We start from the raw sequence: 24,298 nt of genomic DNA, 5'->3' as shown, positions 1-24,298 counted from the left end.
TAAAGAATTTACACTTAATACTTATAAATATCGACTCTATATAACAAATTAACGACACTGTGCTTATTTTGACGTTACAAAGATTTGTCGTTAAATGGAAAGAAGAAAAATCTGTATTAGAAAAAGTTTATTATAGACTAGTGTTAGTAATTACGTAAAACAATTCTTATTTGAACGCTATTGCGTATAGTCTTATTTTCGTCTGATGTCTTTTGCTGCACTAGAAATTATGTTGTATTTTTTTTCTTATTTTATTCATATTGAGGCATCTTCGTGATAAAGCACGTTTAAGCAATCCCAATTTGTATACAAAAGAACTTGTTTCTTAGAAAGTTCGGTACGTATGATACCGATAGTTTACTGCGGGCTAGGACAATAAAGCGACAAAATAACGTACACAGCTCCGCAATTTTAACTAATTTCAGCAACTTAAAAAGTACTTTTATTATTTAATTGTCGCTATTGAGGATAGGTGTAATGCTATGTAGAGTGTATCATTGTATGGAAGAAAAGCAAATCCTAACAAAGCCGAATGCTTTCGATGTTTTAGGGGGTTACATGGTGTTTACACCGTATACTCAAAACTACTGAATAGATTTTAATGAAAGTTGAAATACATAAAACTACCACAGACCTAAATTTACATAGACCATCATTAAATTTTACTCCTATTACATACTATATAACATTTTATTAATAATTAAGGATTTAATGCATCAGTTTCAAACATCATGGGTTTAATAAATAAATGGAAAAATAGCTAACTATATTTCTTCAAGGGAAGAATTTTAACTACTATATTACTAAAGGAATCTCCTCGGAACGGTGAGGTCGCTCCGGGAAGCCTGTGAAATGCCCAGGAGACTTCTGTGCTTCTGGAAGGAGCTAGGCTGGCTAAATTAGCCAGGACTTTTAAGCACAACGGACCAATTAGGAGTCTAATTGCGGAAAAAGGAGTCCTACCACCCTAACCCTACTAAAGGAATCGTTTGACCTGGTTCAGTGAAACTGACCAACGCCACATCTAAACATAAATAAAACTCAAGTATATTTATTATATAAGCATTCTATTTATTATTTGGAGGCCAGTTCTCATCCCCGGTGACAAATATATTAGCCACTAGGTCCCATAGGGCATCGCTGTTGATATCCATTTCAAATGATTCTAGCAAATGCTTTTGTTGATTCTTTATATCTGATTTTATATTAAGGAAATAATTGCAGTTCTAATTGTATGCCGGAAGAAATCGACATGATCATAGAACAATGTCGGATTTGAAAAAAATCCAAAATCCACTTTTTATCATATTTGGATACTACACTGACTAAATATTACAACTACATCGAAAGAAAAGCCATGTGTTTTAAATTTCAAATTAATCAGTCGGTAATGGATAAATGGATTTGATAGAAACATGTGATTTTTCTTGAAAAAATGTAATTTAATGTGATTATATTTATTTTGTTTTTAAAACAAACCCTTTTGTTTGCTTGTATGCCAATTTTCATAATAACAGAATATGAATTAAAATAGTTATGACAAAAACTAACATGATTATATTATTTTGAAATGGCTGCCCTGTAAAGTTTACTATTTGTCAGATCCGTCACTATTCTACGACTATGACTAAATAATCTCCCATGTCATTAGATTAGAAAGCAAGGGATGCGCCAGGAAACCAGTAATTGTGCTTTGTCTAATTGAGAAAAAAGAGGAGCTAACTTTTTATAGAATAGAATCCTGCTAAACAGAAACTATTATTGTTTTTCCAGCAATGAAATTCACACCAGGATATTACTAACTCCTTGTCCCGTTGCCACTAGTTGCCCAAAAGACACCCCTGCATATATTTTGTAGTTCTACTTTAAGAAACACATTATTCAACCTTTTCTTATCCGTAAATTTTAATAAAAGGATACAGCCCTTTGCCTTATTAGGATGTTTTGCACAGTATTCAAAGTCTAATCTTATACCAGTCAATTCCTTTGCTAGAAGATACTGTTCCCTGCAAAGAATAAAAAAATAGCTACAATTAAAATAGTCAAATCTAACAAACTTTGGTATATTATGTTATGCTTTTTGATATAAAACAAGCAAAATTAATAAAATGAAAAAAGTGTGTGTGTACAAAGTATACATGTCAGAAGTGAAACTTCAGTGGCAAACTAATCTTGAAGTGTTGTTCATATTTATACAAATGTAAAAGTTTAGATTTCCGATACTTAGAGGGACGGAAAAAGGAAGATATGTTAGGAATTTAATGAATTTAATTGTCATGGGGGGGGTCGGTGTTGGTCTTAGTGGGGCATAATCTATGTCAGGGAATATGCTCCTATAAAAAGCTAAGCATACCGAAGCGCACGCCTAGGCAATGGAGCTAGGCTATCAGGCGCGCACCGAAAGTTCTTCATACACGTCCACGCCATCTCTGTACTATCGCAGTGGTACATAGATGGGCCCACACTAGTTCTACCTTGTGGGCCGTCTCCTCCGGGCAATGCTGTGATCTGCTACGAGCTCCATTCGCAAATACCTCGAGATCGCAGTAGCAAAGTATGAAGAACGAAGGCGAGTCTTCGGCGCCTTAACCGAACCAACTGACTAAGGGAAGACAACCCTGACAGAAAATCACAAAAAAAAAATGGAAGCAAAACCTAAAAACAGTATACCCCAGGAGGGTACCGGTGTAGCCGGAGAATCCCTCTCTGAGCCTTGCTCAGGCTGTCCCACGTATTCTGGGGGGGACAAAGTTTTGCTAAACAAAGATACACTCGCAGAAGAAACCTGTAAGAGGGTGGGAACCCAGGCCCCCTTACCAGTTAATGCTACTGGTCCTAATGTGAAGGATAAAAAGCTAGTTCAGCAAGCCTTTCATCCTAGCCTATTTCTGGCTCGACCAAGAAGCTCATCTCTAAGTTCAGTAGCAGATGTTAACATCCAAAGCCCGACAGCTCTATTGAATAGAGTGCAGACAAATTCTAAAGACACTTACATAGACAAACAGAATCCTCCTAACTGGCAGAGAGCACCGACACTAAGGAACGCCAAAAGGAAAAAAGTTTCCTCACCATCTCCAGATAGGATACCAGTTTCCAATCAATTCAGCGCCCTTCCAGTAGATCAGGAAGCAAATAATGATGTAGAACAAACTAAAAAGATATCTAAACCTCCGCCTATAATCCTATATGGTATTGAAGACCTAGCCAAACTTACCGAACTCCTGGAGTGTGCCGTAAACAAAACCGACTTCGTCTACAAAATAATAAACCAAAACCAGCTGCGCATAAATTGCGCCAACGTGGAGGTTTACAAAAACATAATAGACCTTATCCGTGAAAAAAGACTGATCGGACATACATTTAACAGGAAAGACAAAAAACCGTATAGAGTGGTTATCAAAAACCTACATTATTCAACTCCTATCCTTAAAATAAAAGAAGCACTGGAAGACACGGGAAACGTAGTGATAGGAGAAATAATAAATGCAAAGTATGGACCTGAAAAGAAACCTACATCTACATTTTTTGCAACCCTAGAACAAAGTCCGAGCAACAAAGAGATAAAAGGTATAAAGTACATAAACCACCAATCGGTCGTTATAGAGGAACCACGTAAAAGGAACTCCATAGTCCAATGCCAAAGATGTCAGCAATATGGTCACTCTAAAAATTACTGTATGAGGCCCTATCGCTGCGTGAAATGCGCGCAAGCACATAGAACAGCAGACTGTCCAAAGCCTGATCGAAGTACTCCAGCAAAATGCGCCTTGTGCCTCGGTGCCCATCCAGCGAACTTTAAAGGCTGTGAAGTATATGTAGAAATCCTATCGAGAAAATCTAAAAGGCAGTATACCCGCGCATCAAGGATAAATAATAATAATCCGGAACGACAACGCAGCTCTAAACAGATGGCACCTGAGATGAACACACTACCACAGTTAGAAAATAATAAACCTATTGGTGACAAAAACTCCCAGTCACTATCACAACCACAACACTTATCTAGGAACAAAGAAATACCTAACCACGGAAATTATCGATCAAGCTACGCCGATGTGATAGGATCTAACCAGAATACTTATAATACACCAAAACCTACAATTGAAGAAATGTTAGTCAAACAAGCTGAAAAGTTTGATCATATCTTACAACAAATGAGCACTTTAATCAATTTAATTACAACATTAGTCACGAAAATGTCCAAATGACTTCCCTAAAGATAGCTACCTGGAACCCAGATGGGCTATTGCCTAATCTAGAAGAAGTAGAAGTACTACTACACACACACAACATTGACATATTATTAGTGTCTGAATCTCACCTTACAGAAAATAACAGAGTCACATTACGTAATTTTAATATTTATGCTACAAACCATCCCGACGGAACTGCACATGCAGGAGCAGCTATAATTATAAGATCAAACATCAAACATTATGAACAACCACAGTTTCAGAAACCCTACATACAAGCTACAACGGTTGCAGTTATAGATAGAAACGGTACGTTTAATGTATCCGCCATCTATTGCCCCCCCAAGCACACTATAAAAGAAGAACATTTTGAAGAGCTTTTTATATCACTGGGGCAGCGATTCATAGCAGGAGGTGATTGGAATGCCAAGCATGTTCATTGGGCCTCTAGGCTAACGACAACAAGAGGCAGAGAGCTTAAGAAAAGTATAGATAACAACAATCTGACAGTGATTTCAACGACGGACCCGACCAACTGGCCGACTGACTCAAACAGGCTTCCGGACGTCATAGACTTTTTCGTCATGAAAGGCCTGTCTAGACTTTCTTACCAAATACAAACTTGTTTAGACTCGAGTACAAACCATGTTCCAGTTATATTGACTATTGGAATAACTGCCTTGAGCAAAGAACACAGCCTTAAATTGTACAATAAACGAACTGATTGGAACTCATATCGAGAACTGGTCCATGACAGACTAGACCTAAAAATTGCCTTAAAAAGTGAAGCAGACATTGATCACGCAACTCGCTTACTAACCGAAGTGATCCAAGAAAGCTGCTGGATGTCCACGCCCGAAATCACTGCTCGTCTGCCACAGAGTAAGACCTACTCGGACACCATACGACAAAAAATATTAGAAAAACGAAGGCTACGTCGAATATGGCACACTAGTAGACTGACATATGACAAAACGGCGCTTAATAAAGCGATACGTGATTTAAAATCCCTAATATCCGAAGCTAACGAAGCAGCCTTGAGTAAACACCTGGAAGGATTGACATCAACAAAAGCAACCGATTACTCGCTCTGGAGAGCCTGCAAAAACCTAGCTCGACCACTACACCAAAAGCCACCACTACGAACGCAGAACGGGCAGTGGATTAGAACGGAACGAGAAAAAGCTGAAGTTTTTGCCAATCATCTCAGTCATGTATTCAAACCGAATGACCCCAGGCCTAATATAGATGAATCGGATATCGAACTAATCATTGACCAAGACCTGCAACTTGATCTACCGTTAAAACTAGTGAGACCACGGGAAATTAATCGCAATATCAAATCTATGGACAATAATAAAGCGCCGGGCTATGACTTAATAGACAAAAAGGTCCTCGAAGAATCACCACGCAAAGTGATAGTGTACCTTACAATGCTGTTTAATGCAATCCTAAGAGCTGGGTACTACCCAGACTTATGGAAGGTATCACAAGTCACTATGATCCACAAACCTGGAAAACCGATTCACGAAATAACTTCATATAGACCCATTAGTCTGCTGCCTATAATGTCCAAATTATTTGAAAAATCGCTACTACACAGAATGCTGGACATAATAAAAGAAAAGCATATCATACCAGACCATCAGTTTGGCTTTAGGCAAGAACATGCAACAACAGAACAAGTCCACAGAGTATGTAGAAAAATAAGAAACTCCCTCGAGAGGAGAGAATACTGCTCATCTGCATTTCTAGACGTACAACAAGCCTTTGACAAAGTGTGGCATAAGGGTCTTTTGTTTAAAATAAAATCCTTATTGCCACACACATTCTATAGGATTCTACAATCGTACCTGTCTAACAGACTATTCCAAGTTGAAGAAGGTGCCAGCACATCCGGTTTTTACGAAATTTGCGCAGGTGTGCCACAGGGCTCAGTCCTCGGACCCGTCCTGTACACACTGTATACATACGACCTACCACAGAGCCCAGAGATTACTATCGCCACCTTCGCTGATGACACGGCTCTACTTACCTCCAACAGAAGTCCCATTCTAGCCTCTAAAATTCTACAAAATGGCTTAAATAAGGTAGAAGACTAGTTGGCCAAATGGAGAATTGCAGTTAGTGTGTCCAAATCGGTGCACGTCACTTTCACGCTCCGAAAGGAAGACTGCCCCCCTGTCACTCTAAATGGCACCCAATTACCACATCAAAACACAGTCAAATATTTAGGAATGCATTTAGACCGCAGACTCACCTGGAAAAAACATATTCAAACAAAGCGAGACGAAATTAACCACAAATACAAGGGTCTCTACTGGCTAATGGGACGAAATTCAAAACTATCCACTGACAATAAGTTGCTCTTGTACAAAACCATTCTCAAACCCATATGGACATACGGAATACAGCTTTGGGGATCTGCTAGTGCCTCAAATATAATAATAATACAAAGAGCTCAAAATTACATACTCAAGCAAATATCAAACACCCCATGGTTTCTCAAAACTACAGAAGTCCATGAATTTCTTAATATGCCCATGGTAAAAGAGGAAATAATCACACATGGGTATAACTACAAACTAAGACTTCAAAAGCACCCCAATCAGCTAGCAGGACAGCTAACTATACCAGAAACTACTCGACGACTAAAAAAGCGGCGAGACATTTTTGATCAGGACAACCCAACAGACTGAGTTTAAATAAGAATAGGCAGGCTCCGCTGGGAGCGCCTAACACGTCAAAAAGCTCTCAACGTATCTACTTATAGTCGCAAAGACTGATTGTATGATTATTTAAAAAAAAAAAAAAAAAAAAAAAATTGTCATTAAAATATTAAGAGTCGAATAACAAATAATAAATAACAAATAATGTGACGGTAAATTTTTTTCCAACGCCGATAAAGAAGTTTGACTTCAAAAAGGAACATGGCTCGTAACCGAAAAACGTGACGCGTAACGAAAAAATGTTACACTAAATTTTTTTCCAACCCCGATAAAGAAGTTTCACTTCAAAAATGTTTATTGTGTCTCAAATTTTACATTAAATACATTCGTTGAGACAGCCCCCGTAAGTAGTCAGAGACACTTGTGTTGTGGTTGACTCGCTACTTCCCTTATTTATATGTACAATATTGAGACAGTTGTTAGAAAAGAATACAAAACAAAACCCAGCTAAGAAGCAAAGCCAGTAAAAAATAAAATGTAACTCTCATAGTTTCTCTGAACTTATTCTATGCATGGGTTTTTGTCTGTGTATGTGTGCTGTGTGTGTGTGTGTGTATGAGTGAGTGTGTGCTTGTTGTTAAGTATATAAGTATGTATGTGTAATATTTAAAGTAATATACAACTAACTATAATAATCAAGCAATATAGCGCATCATCAGGCTTGACCAAGTTACATGTCTATGCCAATCTAGTTTCTTATAACCATCTGTATAAGCACTGACCTACCTGAGACAAATGGCTAGGACATGTGGAAAAGATATATCAAAAAAGGTGATAAATAAATAAATCCAAAAAAATAAATATATATTTATAAAGAAACCTCCAATAACTGTCTTTATCTTAATATATATATATTTCTTGTGTGCGTGTGTATGCGACCGAACTCCTCCTAAACGACTGGACCGATTTTGATGAAATTTTTTGTGTGTGTTCAAGGGGATCTGGGAATGGTTTAGATTCACAAATCAGCCCGCCAGATGTTAAGGGTAGTCCACCCCTAATTTTTATTTTTTTATTTATAGATAAAATTTTATTTTTTATTTTTTTTATGTTACAGAATTAAAAAATACATACAACCCCTAATTTTCAACCCTCTACGATCAACCCCTATTTTTTTATTATAAATGATATACATGGCAAAACGACGTTTGCCGGATCGGCTAGTTAATATATAAAATAATAAGAAAAAAGGATAACCTCGCAGTTTCCAGTTTGTTTTTGTCACTGTCAGCAATATTGAGACGGGTTTTTATCAAATTACACACTTTGTCCACATCATCAGAGCGCCTAGTCAAGTCTGCTAATTGGTTCTTTAGATCCTCCTAAAAAACTATTATTATCTTTCTTTTCCCTAGAAGTTTGGTTGGACTAAAATACACTAAGATTTACAGAAATCAACAATTCTATAAACCCTCAATGGAGCAGACACACCTATGCTTATTATAATTTTTCATGCGCAAGGAAAGTAAACCTTCTTTACTTATTGTACCAAAAACAATTATGTTTCTTCCATATAAGCAAGATTTTTTTTTTCATTAACAAGACCTCAATAATGTACTGTATTTAAACATATGGGAATTTGGATTTAGCTAGCACATTTGTCTTGCATCTCAATCTTGCTCATTGATTATAGACTAGAATAAGCAAAACCGGTAAAATTAATAATTTTGTGGCATTTTTATATAATAGGACATACATTTAATTTGCTCTCCTGTTGTATTTGGGATTCCAATGCAGTTTGTTTTTTAGAAAATTCTCTCCGTGTTTTATCACGATCTATAGCCTCTGTAATGTAGAATAATTTTATTTCAAATGGTAACAGAGATAATTAACAGTAATGAAGTAAGATATCCTTTAAAATATACAATTCTGAACTGGCGATAATTACATTAACGGCAGTCTATAAAAAAAGCAAGAGTATTGCAGAAATAATTGTTTAATTTAGAATCCTATTGAAAGCTAACACTAACTCACCATCTAATTCGTGGCAAACTGCCTCAAATTCCATTTTAATATTATCGAGCCACTTTAAATTGTGAGACATTGTTTTGGTTTTGTATTAAACAATTAAATAATATGCCTTATTTCTTTTGAAATTTGAATAAAAGTTCAGTATGTATTAATGAATAATGATACCGTAGAAAGCTTTTCAAACTAAACAGTAAACAATGTACATAACGTTTTTGGAAATTCAAATATTAAGTGTAATTAGTAATACTTCCAAACGTCAATCTTAATATAACTTTTTAAGCCAAGTGCCAGATGTCAAGTGCCAACGTGCCTTGAAAAAATAATGACCGGTATCCTTAATCCCGTACCGGTTTTTCACTTAATTTCTAAAAGTCTTTATTAAGCTTTAAATTTTTTTTTATTTTATAAATTAAATTTTGTAAAAATAATAAGTAGTCACATATAAAATTATTTAACCTTTTTTTAAAATTTAAGTATTGATACTAGCGCCGCATAAGGATTAGGAAAGTTGGAAACTAACGCAGCCATTTTTGTGATGGCGGCTGATATTTATAGATCGTAGGGTGTTGTTAGAATTCAATAATAAATGCAGTAAAATGGAGGAAACGAAAGTGATTTATTACATAGATGACGAAGAGACGCCGTATCTCGTCAAAATACCTATATCACCAGAAAAAGTGACTTTGCTGGACTTTAAAAACCAGTTAAACAGACCAAACTACAAATTTTTCTTCAAATCTATGGACGATGACTTTGGTGTGGTTAAAGAAGAAATTGTTGATGATAACGCGCATCTTCCGTGTTTTAATGGTCGTGTAGTGTCGTGGTTAGTTTCAGCTGAGGGTTCCAATCCATCTGACGGTGCATCTCAGTGCACTGACAGTAATGCTGGTAAAACGAAGCAGACTCCAGGGGCTCCAGCAGCACCTATCACTAGAGATACTTGTACTGATACGGATAGCACTATAAGCTCGAGACCTGGACACAGGGCATCTTGTGACAAATACAAGTACAGAGGTCTGAGAATCAATGGTCATTCGAAATACAACCATGGTCTGGAATACGAGACGGCCTCTGTGCTCAGCTCTGATCTGGACTCCACTAGTCTATTTGATAGTCAATCTGAGATTACAACAACTACAGGTCGACATACAAATGCTTCAGTAGATCGAGCATTGACAGAATGTTCTAGTGTCTCTCATCTCCAGGTTAGCTCACGGAAACGTCCTCAAAGGAGAAGGAAACGACCACAGGTTATGTCAAGAACATCTTCCTACTCATCTATAACAGATTCCACAATGTCCATGCATATTATAACAGTGACTTTGAATATGGATACAGTGAACTTTCTGGGAATTTCAATTGTTGGGCAGTCAAATAAAGGTGGAGATGGTGGGATTTATGTTGGAAGTATTATGAAGGGTGGTGCTGTGGCTTTGGATGGCAGAATTGAGCCTGGTGATATGATTTTACAGGTAAATTTCCATATATTTTATTTATTACTTGTTTACTTACATGATACTCTCCCTCACTTTAATAAAAGAATTTTGAACAATACAAGCTTTCATCAACTATCTGTAGTAAATCTTAATAGTGTGTCACTATTCAAAAGTTTTGCTAGTTATAATTAAGCTTAGAATCAGGAACAAGACTTAGCACCAACTGTGACTCCACCATTAATTACACAACCATTAGGTGTCCATTACTTAGTTATTGTAAGTTAAGTGATTATTGTAAAAATTTAATCAAACTTAGCGTTCACTGTAAATTCTAATTCCGAAAAGAATTCCTTGAGCAAGAATTCACTTTAGATATATGTTATATAGCATTTGTAAAACTTGACTTCAGTCTTAGTATGTTTTATAAATGTCAGCTGGAATTTATTTGGTCTATATTGAAAATAATGGGTATCATGAGTGTCATAGGGAAGTTACATCTTATGTGGAGATATCACATACATATGCTATAAATATGTATATGACTTAAAAGTTATAGATTATAAGATAATAAAAAAAAACAATCTACAATCTTATTGATAAAGATTGACATCATGATTGATGCTTTGTGTAATTTACACATGAAGCTCCCCTTTGAGCTTATCTCTTGATAAACAACTAAAAAATTATTTCAAATCTAAATTTGTGCCTTCACTTACTGACTATTGATTAATATAGATGGCAGATCTTTGATTAAAAAATTGATGATGAGTGCACAAGGCTTATCACTAATACTTATATAAAAAAAGTAGTACTTAAGAGTCTAATTTTACCCACCACAATTATGATTTTAAATAAATTAGGGAAACATAACTATGTCTTATTGGTTACCTAAATAAAATAAATATATCTGAAGAATTTGGCGGCTTTTTCTTCTGTATTAGTAATATTGTACATATTATGGGTAGGGAAATCCGTGGGTGTACTGCCAGGGTTTGCAGAACCTCATTGTGGAGAATCAGCAGCATGTTAAAGGGTATTTATTTGGTTTGTCATTTCACACCACTTAGGTACTCCCTTCCTGTGTTAGTTTTTCTGGTTTATTTTAACATCTTTATAAAAGCCAGTTTGTAGAAACAAAATTGACCATGATTGATTCAGTACCTAATCTTGCTTCTATCCCTTCTATTAAATGGGACACCTGTATATTTAATCTGTCATAAAAATATATTTTATTGTTTGATTTGTGACCTTGTATTTAAGACATGGTTATTTAGACTCAAATTAGTTATATCTTTGTTTCATGTGAACTCCCATTGAATTGTTTATGTATAATATAAACATTCACATTACAGGCACTCTAATGTGTAATTCAATGCTGATTTTGATAAAGGATGAGATTTATATTTGATAGCATGGGAAATAACAATTAATATACATATAAATACAACTGTGATAATATATGTAAATGGAAACATCTTTTATTGAATTTGGCTAAAAAAATTAGACAATTTTTTTTTTTAATTTTTATAGAACAGGGGGCAAACGGGCAGGAGGCTCAACTGATGTTAAGTGATACCGCCGCTCATGGACACTCTCATTGCCAGGAGGCTCGCGAGTGCGTTGCCGGCCTTTTAAGAATTGGAACAATTATCGTAGGCAAACAAAAAGCTATATACTAAAATTACAATTGAACTTCAATCTTGAAAAAACTTGGTGAAACTATAAGCCTAGATGATAATCAAAATCTTCTTTTTTTACGTGAATTTCACATTTCAGGTGAACGACGTGAACTTCGAAGATATGACCAATGATGAAGCGGTTCGAGTTCTACGTGAGGTGGTGCAGAAGCCTGGCCCAATTAAACTGGTGGTAGCGAAATGCTGGGATCCCAACCCGAAGGGCTATTTCACCATTCCCAGGACTGAGCCTGTGAGACCCATAGATCCAGGTATCCTGTGCCATTTAATCATCACTACATTACAAATATTGTCGTTGGTTTAGGGAGCGTGCAAGTATTACGTCACGCAATTTTTTGAGTTTATGAGCCCCCCCCCCCCCCCAAGTAACGTAACGTTTTTCTGTACCAAATAGTGAAACGTTTCATGACCACCCAGTCACTCTTTATACCTAAAAGTTACCATTATGTGGTGTAAAGTACTGGAAAGTCAAAATAATATTAACAATAACGCGTAATTCAATCCCCGCCCCGCATCGTAACGTTTTACAAAAGGACACCCTTCCCCCCAAAATTCGTTACGTAATACTTGAATGCTAATGCATAGTCTGAGAAAAGGGGCCGTTCAAGAATTACGTAAGCCGATTTGCTGCAATTTATTCCCCCCCCCCCCCCCCGCCCCTCTTGTCAGCAAAAGTAAGGAAAGGACAATAATAGTACATAAACGTATTAACTTTTACCCACCTATAGTGTATACATAATACTAGAAAATTCGTAAAGACACTAGAACATCAAGTTAATAATGTTGTATGTCTTTCCAGGTGCGTGGGTAGCGCATACCCAAGCCTTACGCGAAGCATACCCGCCACCTCCGTTATCCACCTTGCCGGCGCCCACCATACCCGAGCGGGCATCTGACGCGGGCTCCATTCCAGCGCATGAACCACAGCTGTCCGTGGGCATGGACATGGCGCTGGTGGTTAGAGCTATGCTCAGGCCGGATTCAGGTAAGAAGATGTTCATATTAGGGGATCAAAATCTCTTCCAGGCAGAAGAGATAAGATCAATTGAAATGGCTCTGGACCGCACAGGATGAGAGATAGCAGGTTGAAATGGACAAAAGAAAAGAGAAATAAGGAAAAGTGGAAGACAGAGCAAGAGATGGGCAGATGATATAAAGAGAATAGGAGGCACAACTTGGACAAGAAGAGCTAACATCTGAAAGGAATGGAATCAGCTGGAAGGGACCTTTGTGTCACGAAATAATTTTTTGATAAATTTAGGAAATTCTAAGTAATACAAAAAAAAATCTTCTTCTACTTCAGTTTAATGAGCTATTTTGCGTGATTATTAACGAAAGAGCTATTGATTTATTAAGTAAATTATTTATATATTTGTTTTGTTCGCTCTGAAGTTTGAACCGAAGTTGTTTTACAATCCGGAACCTTTCAGATTGAAATTGAATCAATCGTTCGATTGAATGGAACGAACGAACTAGATCTATGCCATTACAAATTTAATCATAATAACAGTTGAATGTTAAATTTTAAATTAAAAAAAAAATTACTTGCAGGCCTCGAAATCCGTGACCGTATGTGGTTGAAGATCACAATTCCAAATGCATTTATTGGAGCCGATGTGGTAGAGTGGATTTTGCAGCATGTTGCTGGTATCACCGATCGTCGGGATGCAAGGAAATATGCTTCGCATATGCTTAAGGTATATTTTTTTTACAGGCTCAAATACATATAAAAACTGGCTTAAAGTTAAAACTAATTAAATTATTATATTAATTATTTTATTATTATTATAACTAACATAAAACTGATTGAATTAGATTCACTAAAAACTAACTTAACTAAACACTAAAGTATTTCCGAACCAATTCGACTTAGGGTCCTTCAAGAAAAGAGCGTACCAATTCTTAAAAGGCCGGCAACGCAATCGCGACCCCTCTGGCATTGAGTGTCCATGGGCGGCGGTATCACTTAACATCAGAGCCTCCTGCCCGTTTGCCCCCCGTTCTATAAAAAATAAAAATTGAAGAGTTAGACTTAGATTTACTAAGTCACACTCTATTATTGGACATTATCGTAAACAAGACTGTTATATATTAGGTCCTTACATATGAAATTGGCGTATTTCGTACTTTAATCACGATGTTCTCCTCTTTGGTAAGGAATTCCAAATTCAAATTTGTACAGCCGATTCTCAGACTTACTGAATGCATAATTTCATAAGAATCGGTCGAGCCGTTTCGGAGGAGTATGAGAACGAACATTGTGTCACGAGAATTTTATATATTAAATTTTGGCTTCAAGTGTGTGATGATTGGTGACATTTGATTGCACTTATAATTAACTAAAAGATATATGTAACTTAACTAATGTTAGGTTATTTGAAATATTGATGTAATTTCAGGCCGGCTTTATTCGCCATACAGTAAACAAGATAACATTCAGCGAGCAATGTTACTACGTGGCGGGTGAGTTGTGCGCTGATATGGCGGCGCTACGCTTGAGGCAGCCGGACGCTGATAGTCTGGCAAGTGACACGCTGGCGCCGCTGCCTAACCCCAAGTATGTATACAGGGTGTTCAAATTTACGAAACAAAAGCAGACCGGTTTGTGGTTGTCTTTTGTTTTTGATCTGTTTGTGGTTAGATTCTGAAGTCAAAATGTAAAATGTTAGACGGAATCTAAAGGTGCGTACAGACTATATAACATAACATGTTATACAACATTGCTATACAACATGTTTCAGGTAATGTGGACACTGAATGTTATAAAACATGTTGTAATAACATGTTAACCCAGCATCTACGTTTTTTTGTTTTTCTTTTGTTATTTAAAATGGTTATATAACATTGTTATATTGCATTGTTATTCTAATGTGTACAGTATTGTTTTATGTTATAATGTTGAATAACAAGGTTACATAATGTGGACGTGTTATAAGACACAAGTTATATAATATGTTACATGGTCTGTAACACCCTTATAAATAAATAACTGAGTCTGAACATCTGAGTCTATACGAAACGACGACTCATTGGTCTAGAGGTTAATACCCCTGACTGCGAATCCATGGGTTCGATCCCCGGCTGAGACGAACATCGATGTGATGAGCATTTGGTGTTGTGCTTAGGTCTTGGGTGTTTAAATATGTATTTATATGTCTATCTATCTATAATATGTATGTATATCCGTTGTCTAGTACCCATAACATTAGCATGGGACTAGGTCAATTGGTGTGAATTGTCTTTAAAAAAAAACATTTTATTTGTAAGTGAATGTATCCATTTTATTAAGTTCGGTGCTCCAGTAATTAAAGTTAATTCGATATATTGTTCGTATATTAATATATTTGTTATTTTTTTATTAGGTCACTTAAGGAAATATTTTATTGGTTTTATTTATATTTTAGAAATATTTTATTTATATTCTAGGTGGTCACGAAACGTTTTACTATTGGGTACAGAAAAATGTTACGGCGCGTTACATGGGGGGGGGGTCCAATAATTTCTTAATATAATAATATGTAATATTAAAAAAAACTTTTTCAGTATGATGGGTCCCGGATATATGGCGTATGCTGGATCGTACGGATACCAACCAATACCATTCAAGTACAGCTCATGCGTCACCAGCGAACACACCATTTATGGGTATGTATTTCATCATCCAATACAGTCGAGGTAGAATAAGAAGTTCCATCCGTATCACCTCGACGTCCGCCGTCAATACTTAAACATATTCAATTTTTTTTGACGTGACAACGTCTTATAATTCGATGGAGCCGGCTGCACGCATGAAAAAACATGTGGCAGCGTTACCTCGCTCTGAGGCGTTCCATTTAAAGCTTGAAGTGCAAGAGAGAGCGCGGAACGAGCGACAGAGAGGCACAATAGGCCTCTGCGTTCGGCAGCGTTTATTCGTTAAAAAAGGGTGCGTGTACTTATGTACGCGCGTAAGAAGTTATACTTCTTTGGCATTATTAAAAATAGTTTTTGATTGCATGCAAATAATTAATTACAATTAAATAATCAAAGACTGGAAAAGGAGTCATTATAGTCAATAAAGTTAAGTTTACATTTGAAAAAGTAATAAATAAGTATTATTATTCTCTTACATTAAGTGTAACATAAATTCTATTATTATTCGAATGTTGTTTTTAAATTATGTCCAATGCCGTAGCATCTTCCTTGGGCAACTTCATTCTGTCAATTTTGTGTCACGGTGCGCGCGCATCGTAAAATTTCACTCTGATCAGTTTTTCATAACGCGCCTAAAGAAGTATAACTTCAAAAAATTGACAGAATTGTATTTATGCGTACAAATAAATGTAACTTGATCAATTAAATTGTGATTTCCATTTACCTCCTTCTCTATATCCATACAAAATACTTATCAAACAAATAAAATTAAAGTTTTCTTTGGAAAAATGCAACCATTCCATCAGTATTTTCTTATGACGTTGTCACGTTCAACTATCGTCAGTAAACCGACTTTACAGACAACCGGTTTTTTTTACTGAATAAGGGAGCGTTCAAGTATTACGTAACGAATTTTGGGGGGAGGGGGTCCTTTTGTATAACGTTACGATGCGGGGCGGGGATTTAATTACGCGTTATTTTAAAATATTATTTTCGACTTTCCATTACTTTACACCATACATATAACTTTTAGGTATAAAGAGTCACTAGGTGGTCACGAAACGTTTACTATACTTGGGTACAGAAAAACGTTACGGCGCGTTACATGGGGGGGGGGGAAATGAAATGAAATAGTTTATTCTTGCAAGTAGGACTATATAAATCACTTTTACAATGTCATCCTAAACTAGATGAAGTCGACATTTCCTAACTGACTGCCCTGAGAAGAAATGTCGAAACAAACTCGGGGGTCTTAGTCTCTTTTATAGTCCAGATAATACAATAATAAATTAATAAATTGGTGTAAACAAATGCAGAGTATTTACTGGACTGGTCTTTGGAAGAAAGAACCAGATCGATCTGAGCAAGCCTGTGCCAGCAGACGACTAGCATGCCCCGAATAGCTCATGCAGCTCAACCATTTTTAAGGGAGCTGCACAACCCGGTACACAACAATACCGCCAGTGGCACCATAAAAATATGTGGGGCAACAACTCACTCAGATCGCCAGCCCAAAATAACTATAGACTAAAATGTATCAAATTATAAATCAAGCAAAAGAGTTTATGATATACCCGCATAATGTTTACACTTACAATGGATACAAAATGTATTTTTAAGGTGTACCTTAAAGCAAGGAAAAAATAATGAAATTGAAAAATATAATCGAAATATAAACATTATTCACTTGGCATGTCAAAGTGTAAAATATTGTATGCAAAAGCACAAAACATGTCAGTATTGTAGAAAAAGAAAAAATGAATATGCACTAAGCACAAAACATGTCAGTAATATAGAAAAAAAAAAAAAAATGTAAAAAAATGAATATGCACTAAGCACAAACATGTCAATAGAATAAAATAAAATGCATATGCAAAAGCACAAGACATGTCAGATTGTAAATATGTACAACATGCAAAAAAAAAAAAAAGAAGTGAAAGACAGCTTAAAAAAACACAAGGGATAGCTGTATAAGCGAGCAGCTCAATCCCAGGCGTTTCTATCATTTAAATAATCGGATATCCTGTAATATCCTTTAGTTAATAATTTTGATTTAATAAAAAATTTAAATTTCTTAAGGGGAAGTTTACGAACATCCATAGGAAGTTTATTGTAAAAGCGTATACATTGACCCATGAACGAGTTGCTTATTCTATGAAGGCGAGTAGCATGAACTGTTAAATTATTTTTGTTCCTAGTATTTCGGGAGTGAAGATCAGACAATTTGACAAAATCCGGTTCGTTTTTGTAAACATAAAGTAAATTTTCAAAAATATATTGTGAAGTTACAGTCAGAATGTTTATCTCTTTGAATTTCTCTCGGAGAGAAACTCTAGGACCTAAGTTATATATAGCGCGGACAGCCCTTTTTTGTAATAAGAAGATTGTATTAATATCCGCACAGTTTCCCCAAAGGAGAATGCCGTACGTCATCAAGCTATGAAAATAACTGAAATAAACAATTCTGGCAGTATCCACATCAGTAATTTGTCTAATTTTCCTTACAGCATAAGCAGCTGAACTGAGCCTTCCAGACAATTTGTTAATGTGTGGGCCCCACTGTAGTTTAGCGTCAACAGTAATGCCAAGAAAAACAGTTGACTCAACAGGGTCCAACTCTACTCCATTCAGTTGTACATTGGTGCTTAACTGCCTCACATTAGGCGTAGAAAATTTTATTAATTTAGTTTTACTTGAGTTCAAAAGCAGATTATTAACATTAAACCAATGGACAACCTTAGATAGTGCCAAATTAACTTGGTCAAAATTTTCAAGTTGACGCTTAACTTTAAAAACAAGCGAAGTGTCATCCGCAAATAATAGGATTTTGTGATCATCCCTTACACAAAAAGGTAAATCATTGATATAGATAAGGAATAAGAAAGGACCTAGAATTGAACCCTGCGGAACACCCATAGTTACCACAGATCCTTTTGATTTTTTGCCATTAATATCTACACTTTGTATTCTATTGTCTAAATATGAACTGAGAAGTCTAAGAGCCTTATTTCTAATGCCATAGTGGTGTAGTTTCTTGATAAGTGTGTCATGGCAAACACAGTCAAAAGCTTTGGACAAGTCACAGAATATGCCTAAAGCATCCTGTGAATTCTCCCAAGCCTCGAATACATTTTTGAGTAGTTCCACACCTGCATCAGCAGTAGACCGACCCTTAGTAAATCCAAATTGTTTGGAGTGAAAAAGATTCTGTCTGTTAAAATGCTTTAGCATTTGCTTTAAAATTATTTTCTCAAAAATTTTGCTCAGTGTAGGCAAAATTGAGATAGGGCGAAAATTCGTAGGATCGGTTGTACTACCAGATTTGAAGAGTGGAATCACCTTGCTTAACTTCATTAAGTCCGGAAACACACCAGATGCGACACAAGAGTTGAACACAATTGCCAGAAATGGGGAAATACATTCAATTATTGAGGATATTATTTGAACTGACAACCCCCAAAGATCGGTGGACTTTTTTACTTCCAAATCTTTAAATGCATCTAGAATGTCCTTAGCACTAACAACTGTAAATTCAAAACTTGTCCCACATTCTGCGACACAGTCTTTAAGTATGTTGTATGCGGAGCCGGAAGACGACAACAAAGTTTGAGTTGTTAATACAGGAATATTAGTGAAAAAAGATTCAAACTCGGTTGCCACCTCCAAATCCGCCCTAACATCTATATCATTAATTTTAAGATGAAAATCATTATTCTTAACTGTGGTTCTTCCTATTTCAGAATTAATAATATTCCAAGTAGTTTTAATTTTGTTTGCAGAAGATCGTATTTTGTTTTTAATGTGTAAAGATTTTGCGGCAGCGCAGGCTCTCTTAAAAGTCTTAGAGTAATTTTTAACATACTCCCTAAACCTTTCACTATGATCATGGTTCCTTTCATTATATAATTCAAATAATCTTATTCTGCTTTTAAAAATACCTGGTGTTGCCCAGTCACTAAACAAAACTCGATCACTAACAGAAACTGATCTAGATGTAAAAACTTTCTTAAACTGAGAATTAATCATGTTAAATAATGAAGAGTAAGCTTGGTCAGGGTCATGGTGATAAGGCAAACCAGGCAGTTTTTCATTTAAATTATTTTTAAAAAGTTCTAAACGATAACTGGTTACTGGAACAAAATTAACATTTTTTCGATTTGCTTTAACAATGTCTTTAGTAAATGAAACCAACTGGCCACAGTGATCTGAATCTAACAGATTAATAATTGAATAGAAAGTTGGCTTCACATTTGTAAAAACATTGTCAATACAAGTGGCACTGGTGGCAGTTATTCTAGTTGGCTCAAGGAAAATATTATATAAATTATATGATTTCAATAAGATTAAAAATCTATTAACAATACTAGATTTATCTAATAAGTTAATATTAAAGTCTCCACAGACGGCAACTGTTTTATTAGTATTAGATATTTTTATTAATACATCTTCTAGGATTTTTTCAAAAGTATCGTATAAAGTACTAGGGGGCCTGTATACACTCAATACAATGAACTGCTCAAGCTCAATACATGCTATCTCAGCAACTCGCTCAACAGACAGGCTCACTATGTCGGTACGTTCTTTAAATTTAAGATTATTCCGAGCAATAATTAAAGAGCCTCCACGTATTAAATTAACTCTGCTGAACGGGCTGGCTACCAGATGATTGTTGAAGCTAAACATGAACTGGTGGTCCTTTAACCAATGTTCAGTAATACATAAGATATCAATGTTATTACAGTTCATGAACAACTCCAACTCCAATTCTTTACCCATCAAACCCTGAATATTCTGATGTACTAAATTTAAAATATGCTTATTATTGATTTTATTATTGACATTTAAGGAGTTTGATGGATCTCCTAATAAACAACTATGACTAGAACTATTGCCAGAGATCACCTCTTTTGTCTTAAAATCTAATTTAAATAATTACTTGGAACAAATTCCAAGGTATCTTGAGAAAAGGTACTATTATCTATCTGCTCAATAGGAGCAGATTGGTTAGCCAAACATTTGGCTTCGTTCAAAATACAATATGATAGCGAATTTGCTACTTGTCCAATATAATAATTACAAAGATAATAGTTATCTTTTGTCAAAAAGTAATTATAACTAATGATGACATTAGTGTCAATAAATTCAAATTGTTTATTATACAGTGTCATTGTATGAATTTTATTATTGCATCTGTACCTAGCATTGTTTTCGGTCTGTGACATACCTTTTCCATAAGGAAAAGCAAATAAGACAACTTTATTTACATTAAGTTTTGATAACTTTTCAAAATAACTGATTAACATATTTACTGTTACATTACCTCTTCTCCCAATTAAAAGTACAATAGTTGTGGATGGGCAATAACTATTACTTACTATTTTATCTAATATTTGTTTATAGGAAGCTCCAGGCATACAACAATTTATGACCTGAGAACCTAAATTTTGGTATAACTTATGAGATATGTTTTTGCCCATTTCATCGCTAAATATCATTATTTGATTTTTGTTTATTACATTAGATTTAACATTCAGGTTTACATGTGTGGCGAAGGAAGTACTTGTGAGGCTATTACACAACTCCGCAGAATGAGTCACAGGTGGCAACGACTCCAGAGAAACAGCTGGCTGTGAACAACCCGACATATCTGTTTTACAGTCTGATGTTTGACTGTTTACTAAGGAGTTGAACATCCTTTCATTCTCACTACACAGATCTATCAAGCCATCCATTGCCAGTATATATTCTCCATGGGGGGTTAATAATCTCCAAAAATTGCGTGACGTAATACTTGAACGCTCCCTAACGTGGATTGAAATTAATGTATTTTTTAAATGTAACTATTTTAATATGTATTCATTATTTCAGCTACAACCGCGAAGAAAGTGTTCTGTCTGGTAGTGGAGGCTCCAGCGCTGGGTCTGATCATCTCACAGCGAAGGAACCAGCTGGTATGTATACTATGAAAATACCGAGATTCGAACCCAGGAACTTATAATTAGCAATTAAACTGTAGACTTGGAAGCAAAACTATATTTTTTGAAGTGAAAACTTCTTTAGTGACGTTGTACACTTTTTTTGCAATGGGTAAAAAAATGTTAAACTCGCGTCAGGACACGTGACCTGATCGAAAATTCGTAAGACGGATGGAGAGTAGACAGCTGGCGCGACGTATTTCAATATAAATTGTCATATTGTGTACTATAGCGCAATAAATAAATATTGTATTCTACCACATAAATGATAGCACTTTTATACTGATAATTAAAGCAATTCGTGCAAAATTATTCCCTAACCATTCCAAAATAACAAAATTGCATAACGTTAATATTCAAGTTTTCACTTCTGCCGGCACTCCCGGAATGCAACCCGTCGTTTTTTTATTTCTTCCCTTTCTCGTGTTAAAATATGTGACTTCAAGTGAAATAAATGTATAAATGAAAAATGTATCAATAACTTTGTGTATATTCATACAGAATATTTGTATTCCTTACATGAAAACAATCAAAAAGTGTGCCCAAATATCCATAGAGTATTAATAAATTTAATAAATAATTTATTAATTATAATATATTATTAATATTTAATAAATTCTGCAGCGAGCCGTGAGGGCGAGGCGAAGTCGTCAAGCGGGTCTGGGACGAGCGTGGTGGAGGGGGGCGGGGGCGGGGGCACGCGGCGCTCGCACTCCAGCGGATCCGACCGGGCGCACGACAGGCCCGTGCTGTTCCTATAACGGTTAGTCACCTCAATATTCCAACTATAATTACACTAGTACTGTGTTTTATTTTTGAATTACACTTGTACTAAATTTAACCCTAATAATGAGTCCGTGCTAAGGTTAGTGACCTCATTTTTAGAATATTCCAATTATGAATACACATGCACTGTGATTTTGTAATTTACTCAGGGAGTGTTCTATTTTTAAATTTTACTATAGGCAAGTACAAGTCTTAATACACGTTCCATTTTTAAATCAAAATTCTATTTTTGGCTGTGCTAAAGGTTAGTGACCTCATTTATAAAATATTCCAATTTTAAATTACTGTAATTTATACTTAACTCTATAACAGTGTTCGATTTTTAAATAATAGTTGTCTCAGCACACATTCCATTTTTAAATTACACTTTTACTAATCTAGACCGGGTCGGCTGATTCTAAAGGTGCGTACAGACTTTATACATGTTATACAACATTGCTATACAACATGTTTCAGATAATGTGGACACTGAATGTTATAATAACATGTTATTGATATGTATTGTTATTTAAAATGGATATATAAGATTGTTATTCTAATGTGTACAGTAGTAGTTTTATGTTATAATGTTGAATAACAAGGTTATATAATGTGGATGTGTTATAAAACACAAGTTATATAATATGTTACATAGTCTGTACGCACCCTAACAGTCTCTTAGCACATTCCCTTTTGAATGGACACGGTCAAATTTAAAAGTTTCTAGAACTTTTTATATAGAAAAATTTTATTACAATATAATTAAAATTTCCCCCCAAAATCAGTCAGGCTATTAAACAATTTATCTTTTATTTTAATTGAAAATACCTACTTAAGTAATTTTTCATGTTTTCTTTTTTCAGGACAAAGTTGTAAGAGTCCGCTACTGCCAAATAAGATAGTCTTGTATTAACGTAGTGTAAGAGTAATAATAATATAATCATGCGGTGGTACCACCGATATTATTGCCATTTTTTTTATATATACCCACATTGGTACACAAATCTGACAAAAAAAAAATTATGTTTATTTTATTAGATTGATATGATATATTTATTTTGATTATTAATATTTCTGTATTAATTGCTGGTACTTTTTTACGTTTTTTACTAATTTTTGCTAATTTTTTCACCGATATTTCATATACATTGCAAATATAATAAATAAAAATGGAGGTTATACAAATTGAACACATTTGCTTTCAAAGTAAATTTCCATTTCATAATTTTTGTTCACATATTCTCGAAAACAAAGCTAGTTTTTCACCGGAGCACCGCACTTAATAAAATGCATGCATTAACTAAAGGCCGGCCAAAAAGAATTGCCACCTTTGTGACATGTCAAAAAATGATAGCTCTCAGAATGAGGCATTTTTCTGACAGCTAAGAAAAGTAGTTCCAAATTAGTCAATAGATGGCATTTTCAAGAGGGGGTTTTGTTTTTGACGTGATAACGTCTTTAAAATCGTTTTAGTCGGGTGACATGTTCAGAAACTTGTGTCACACCAAAACCTCACGAGCGCGATCGCAGGTATAACGAGAGAGAGACGGACCGATCTCCCGTCTCATCTCGAGCGCTGCCAGTCATTCCGTGAATGTATGAAGAAAAATGTATATCATAGTCGAATAAGTAAACTTGTCATTTTACACCCGAAATTTATCATCAAAAGTGTGAATAAAACGATAGATGTAATTTAAAATTTGAAAAAATAGTTATCTTCATTAATTCCTTACTTCCCAAAAACTTATATCACCAATAAGACGTTATCACGTAAACATCTCGATCGTAAACCTACTTTACAAACAACCAATATTTTTTTTAATGGGACTACATAATCAGTTCAAAAGGGCATTAAAGATACACATCAGAATGAGCCCATTAGACTAAAATTGGGCT

General features: G+C 35.3%; 2 protein-coding genes across 2 annotated transcripts; one reads left to right on the top strand and one right to left on the bottom strand.

Moving 5' to 3' along the window:
• Window positions 1-1,048: 1,048 nt before the first annotated feature.
• LOC125058644 lies at window positions 1,049-9,127 on the bottom strand. Its single transcript, XM_047662765.1, has 5 exons — window positions 8,897-9,127; window positions 8,619-8,707; window positions 8,120-8,244; window positions 1,921-2,006; window positions 1,049-1,195 (listed from the first exon to the last, which is right to left on the bottom strand). The coding sequence occupies exons 1-5, from the start codon at window positions 8,964-8,966 to the stop codon at window positions 1,068-1,070; spliced, it is 498 nt and encodes a 165-aa protein (XP_047518721.1). The 5' UTR covers window positions 8,967-9,127; the 3' UTR covers window positions 1,049-1,067.
• Window positions 9,128-9,269: 142 nt separating this feature from the next.
• Window positions 9,270-23,457, top strand: LOC125058632 (segment polarity protein dishevelled homolog DVL-3). The gene is made up of 9 exons (XM_047662751.1): window positions 9,270-10,368; window positions 12,109-12,280; window positions 12,829-13,014; window positions 13,581-13,726; window positions 14,429-14,586; window positions 15,573-15,674; window positions 21,531-21,613; window positions 22,262-22,400; window positions 23,266-23,457. Exons 1-8 carry the CDS (start codon window positions 9,490-9,492, stop codon window positions 22,396-22,398), a joined length of 1,863 nt encoding a protein of 620 aa, XP_047518707.1. The 5' UTR covers window positions 9,270-9,489; the 3' UTR covers window positions 22,399-22,400; window positions 23,266-23,457.
• The last annotated feature ends 841 nt before the right edge of the window (window positions 23,458-24,298 follow it).

The sequence above is a fragment of the Pieris napi genome, chromosome 18, assembly GCF_905475465.1.
Source record: "Pieris napi chromosome 18, ilPieNapi1.2, whole genome shotgun sequence".
Classification (NCBI taxonomy): domain Eukaryota; kingdom Metazoa; phylum Arthropoda; class Insecta; order Lepidoptera; family Pieridae; genus Pieris; species Pieris napi.
Note: the sequence above shows the minus strand (reverse complement) of the source record. Positions and strands in the feature narration are given on the sequence as shown.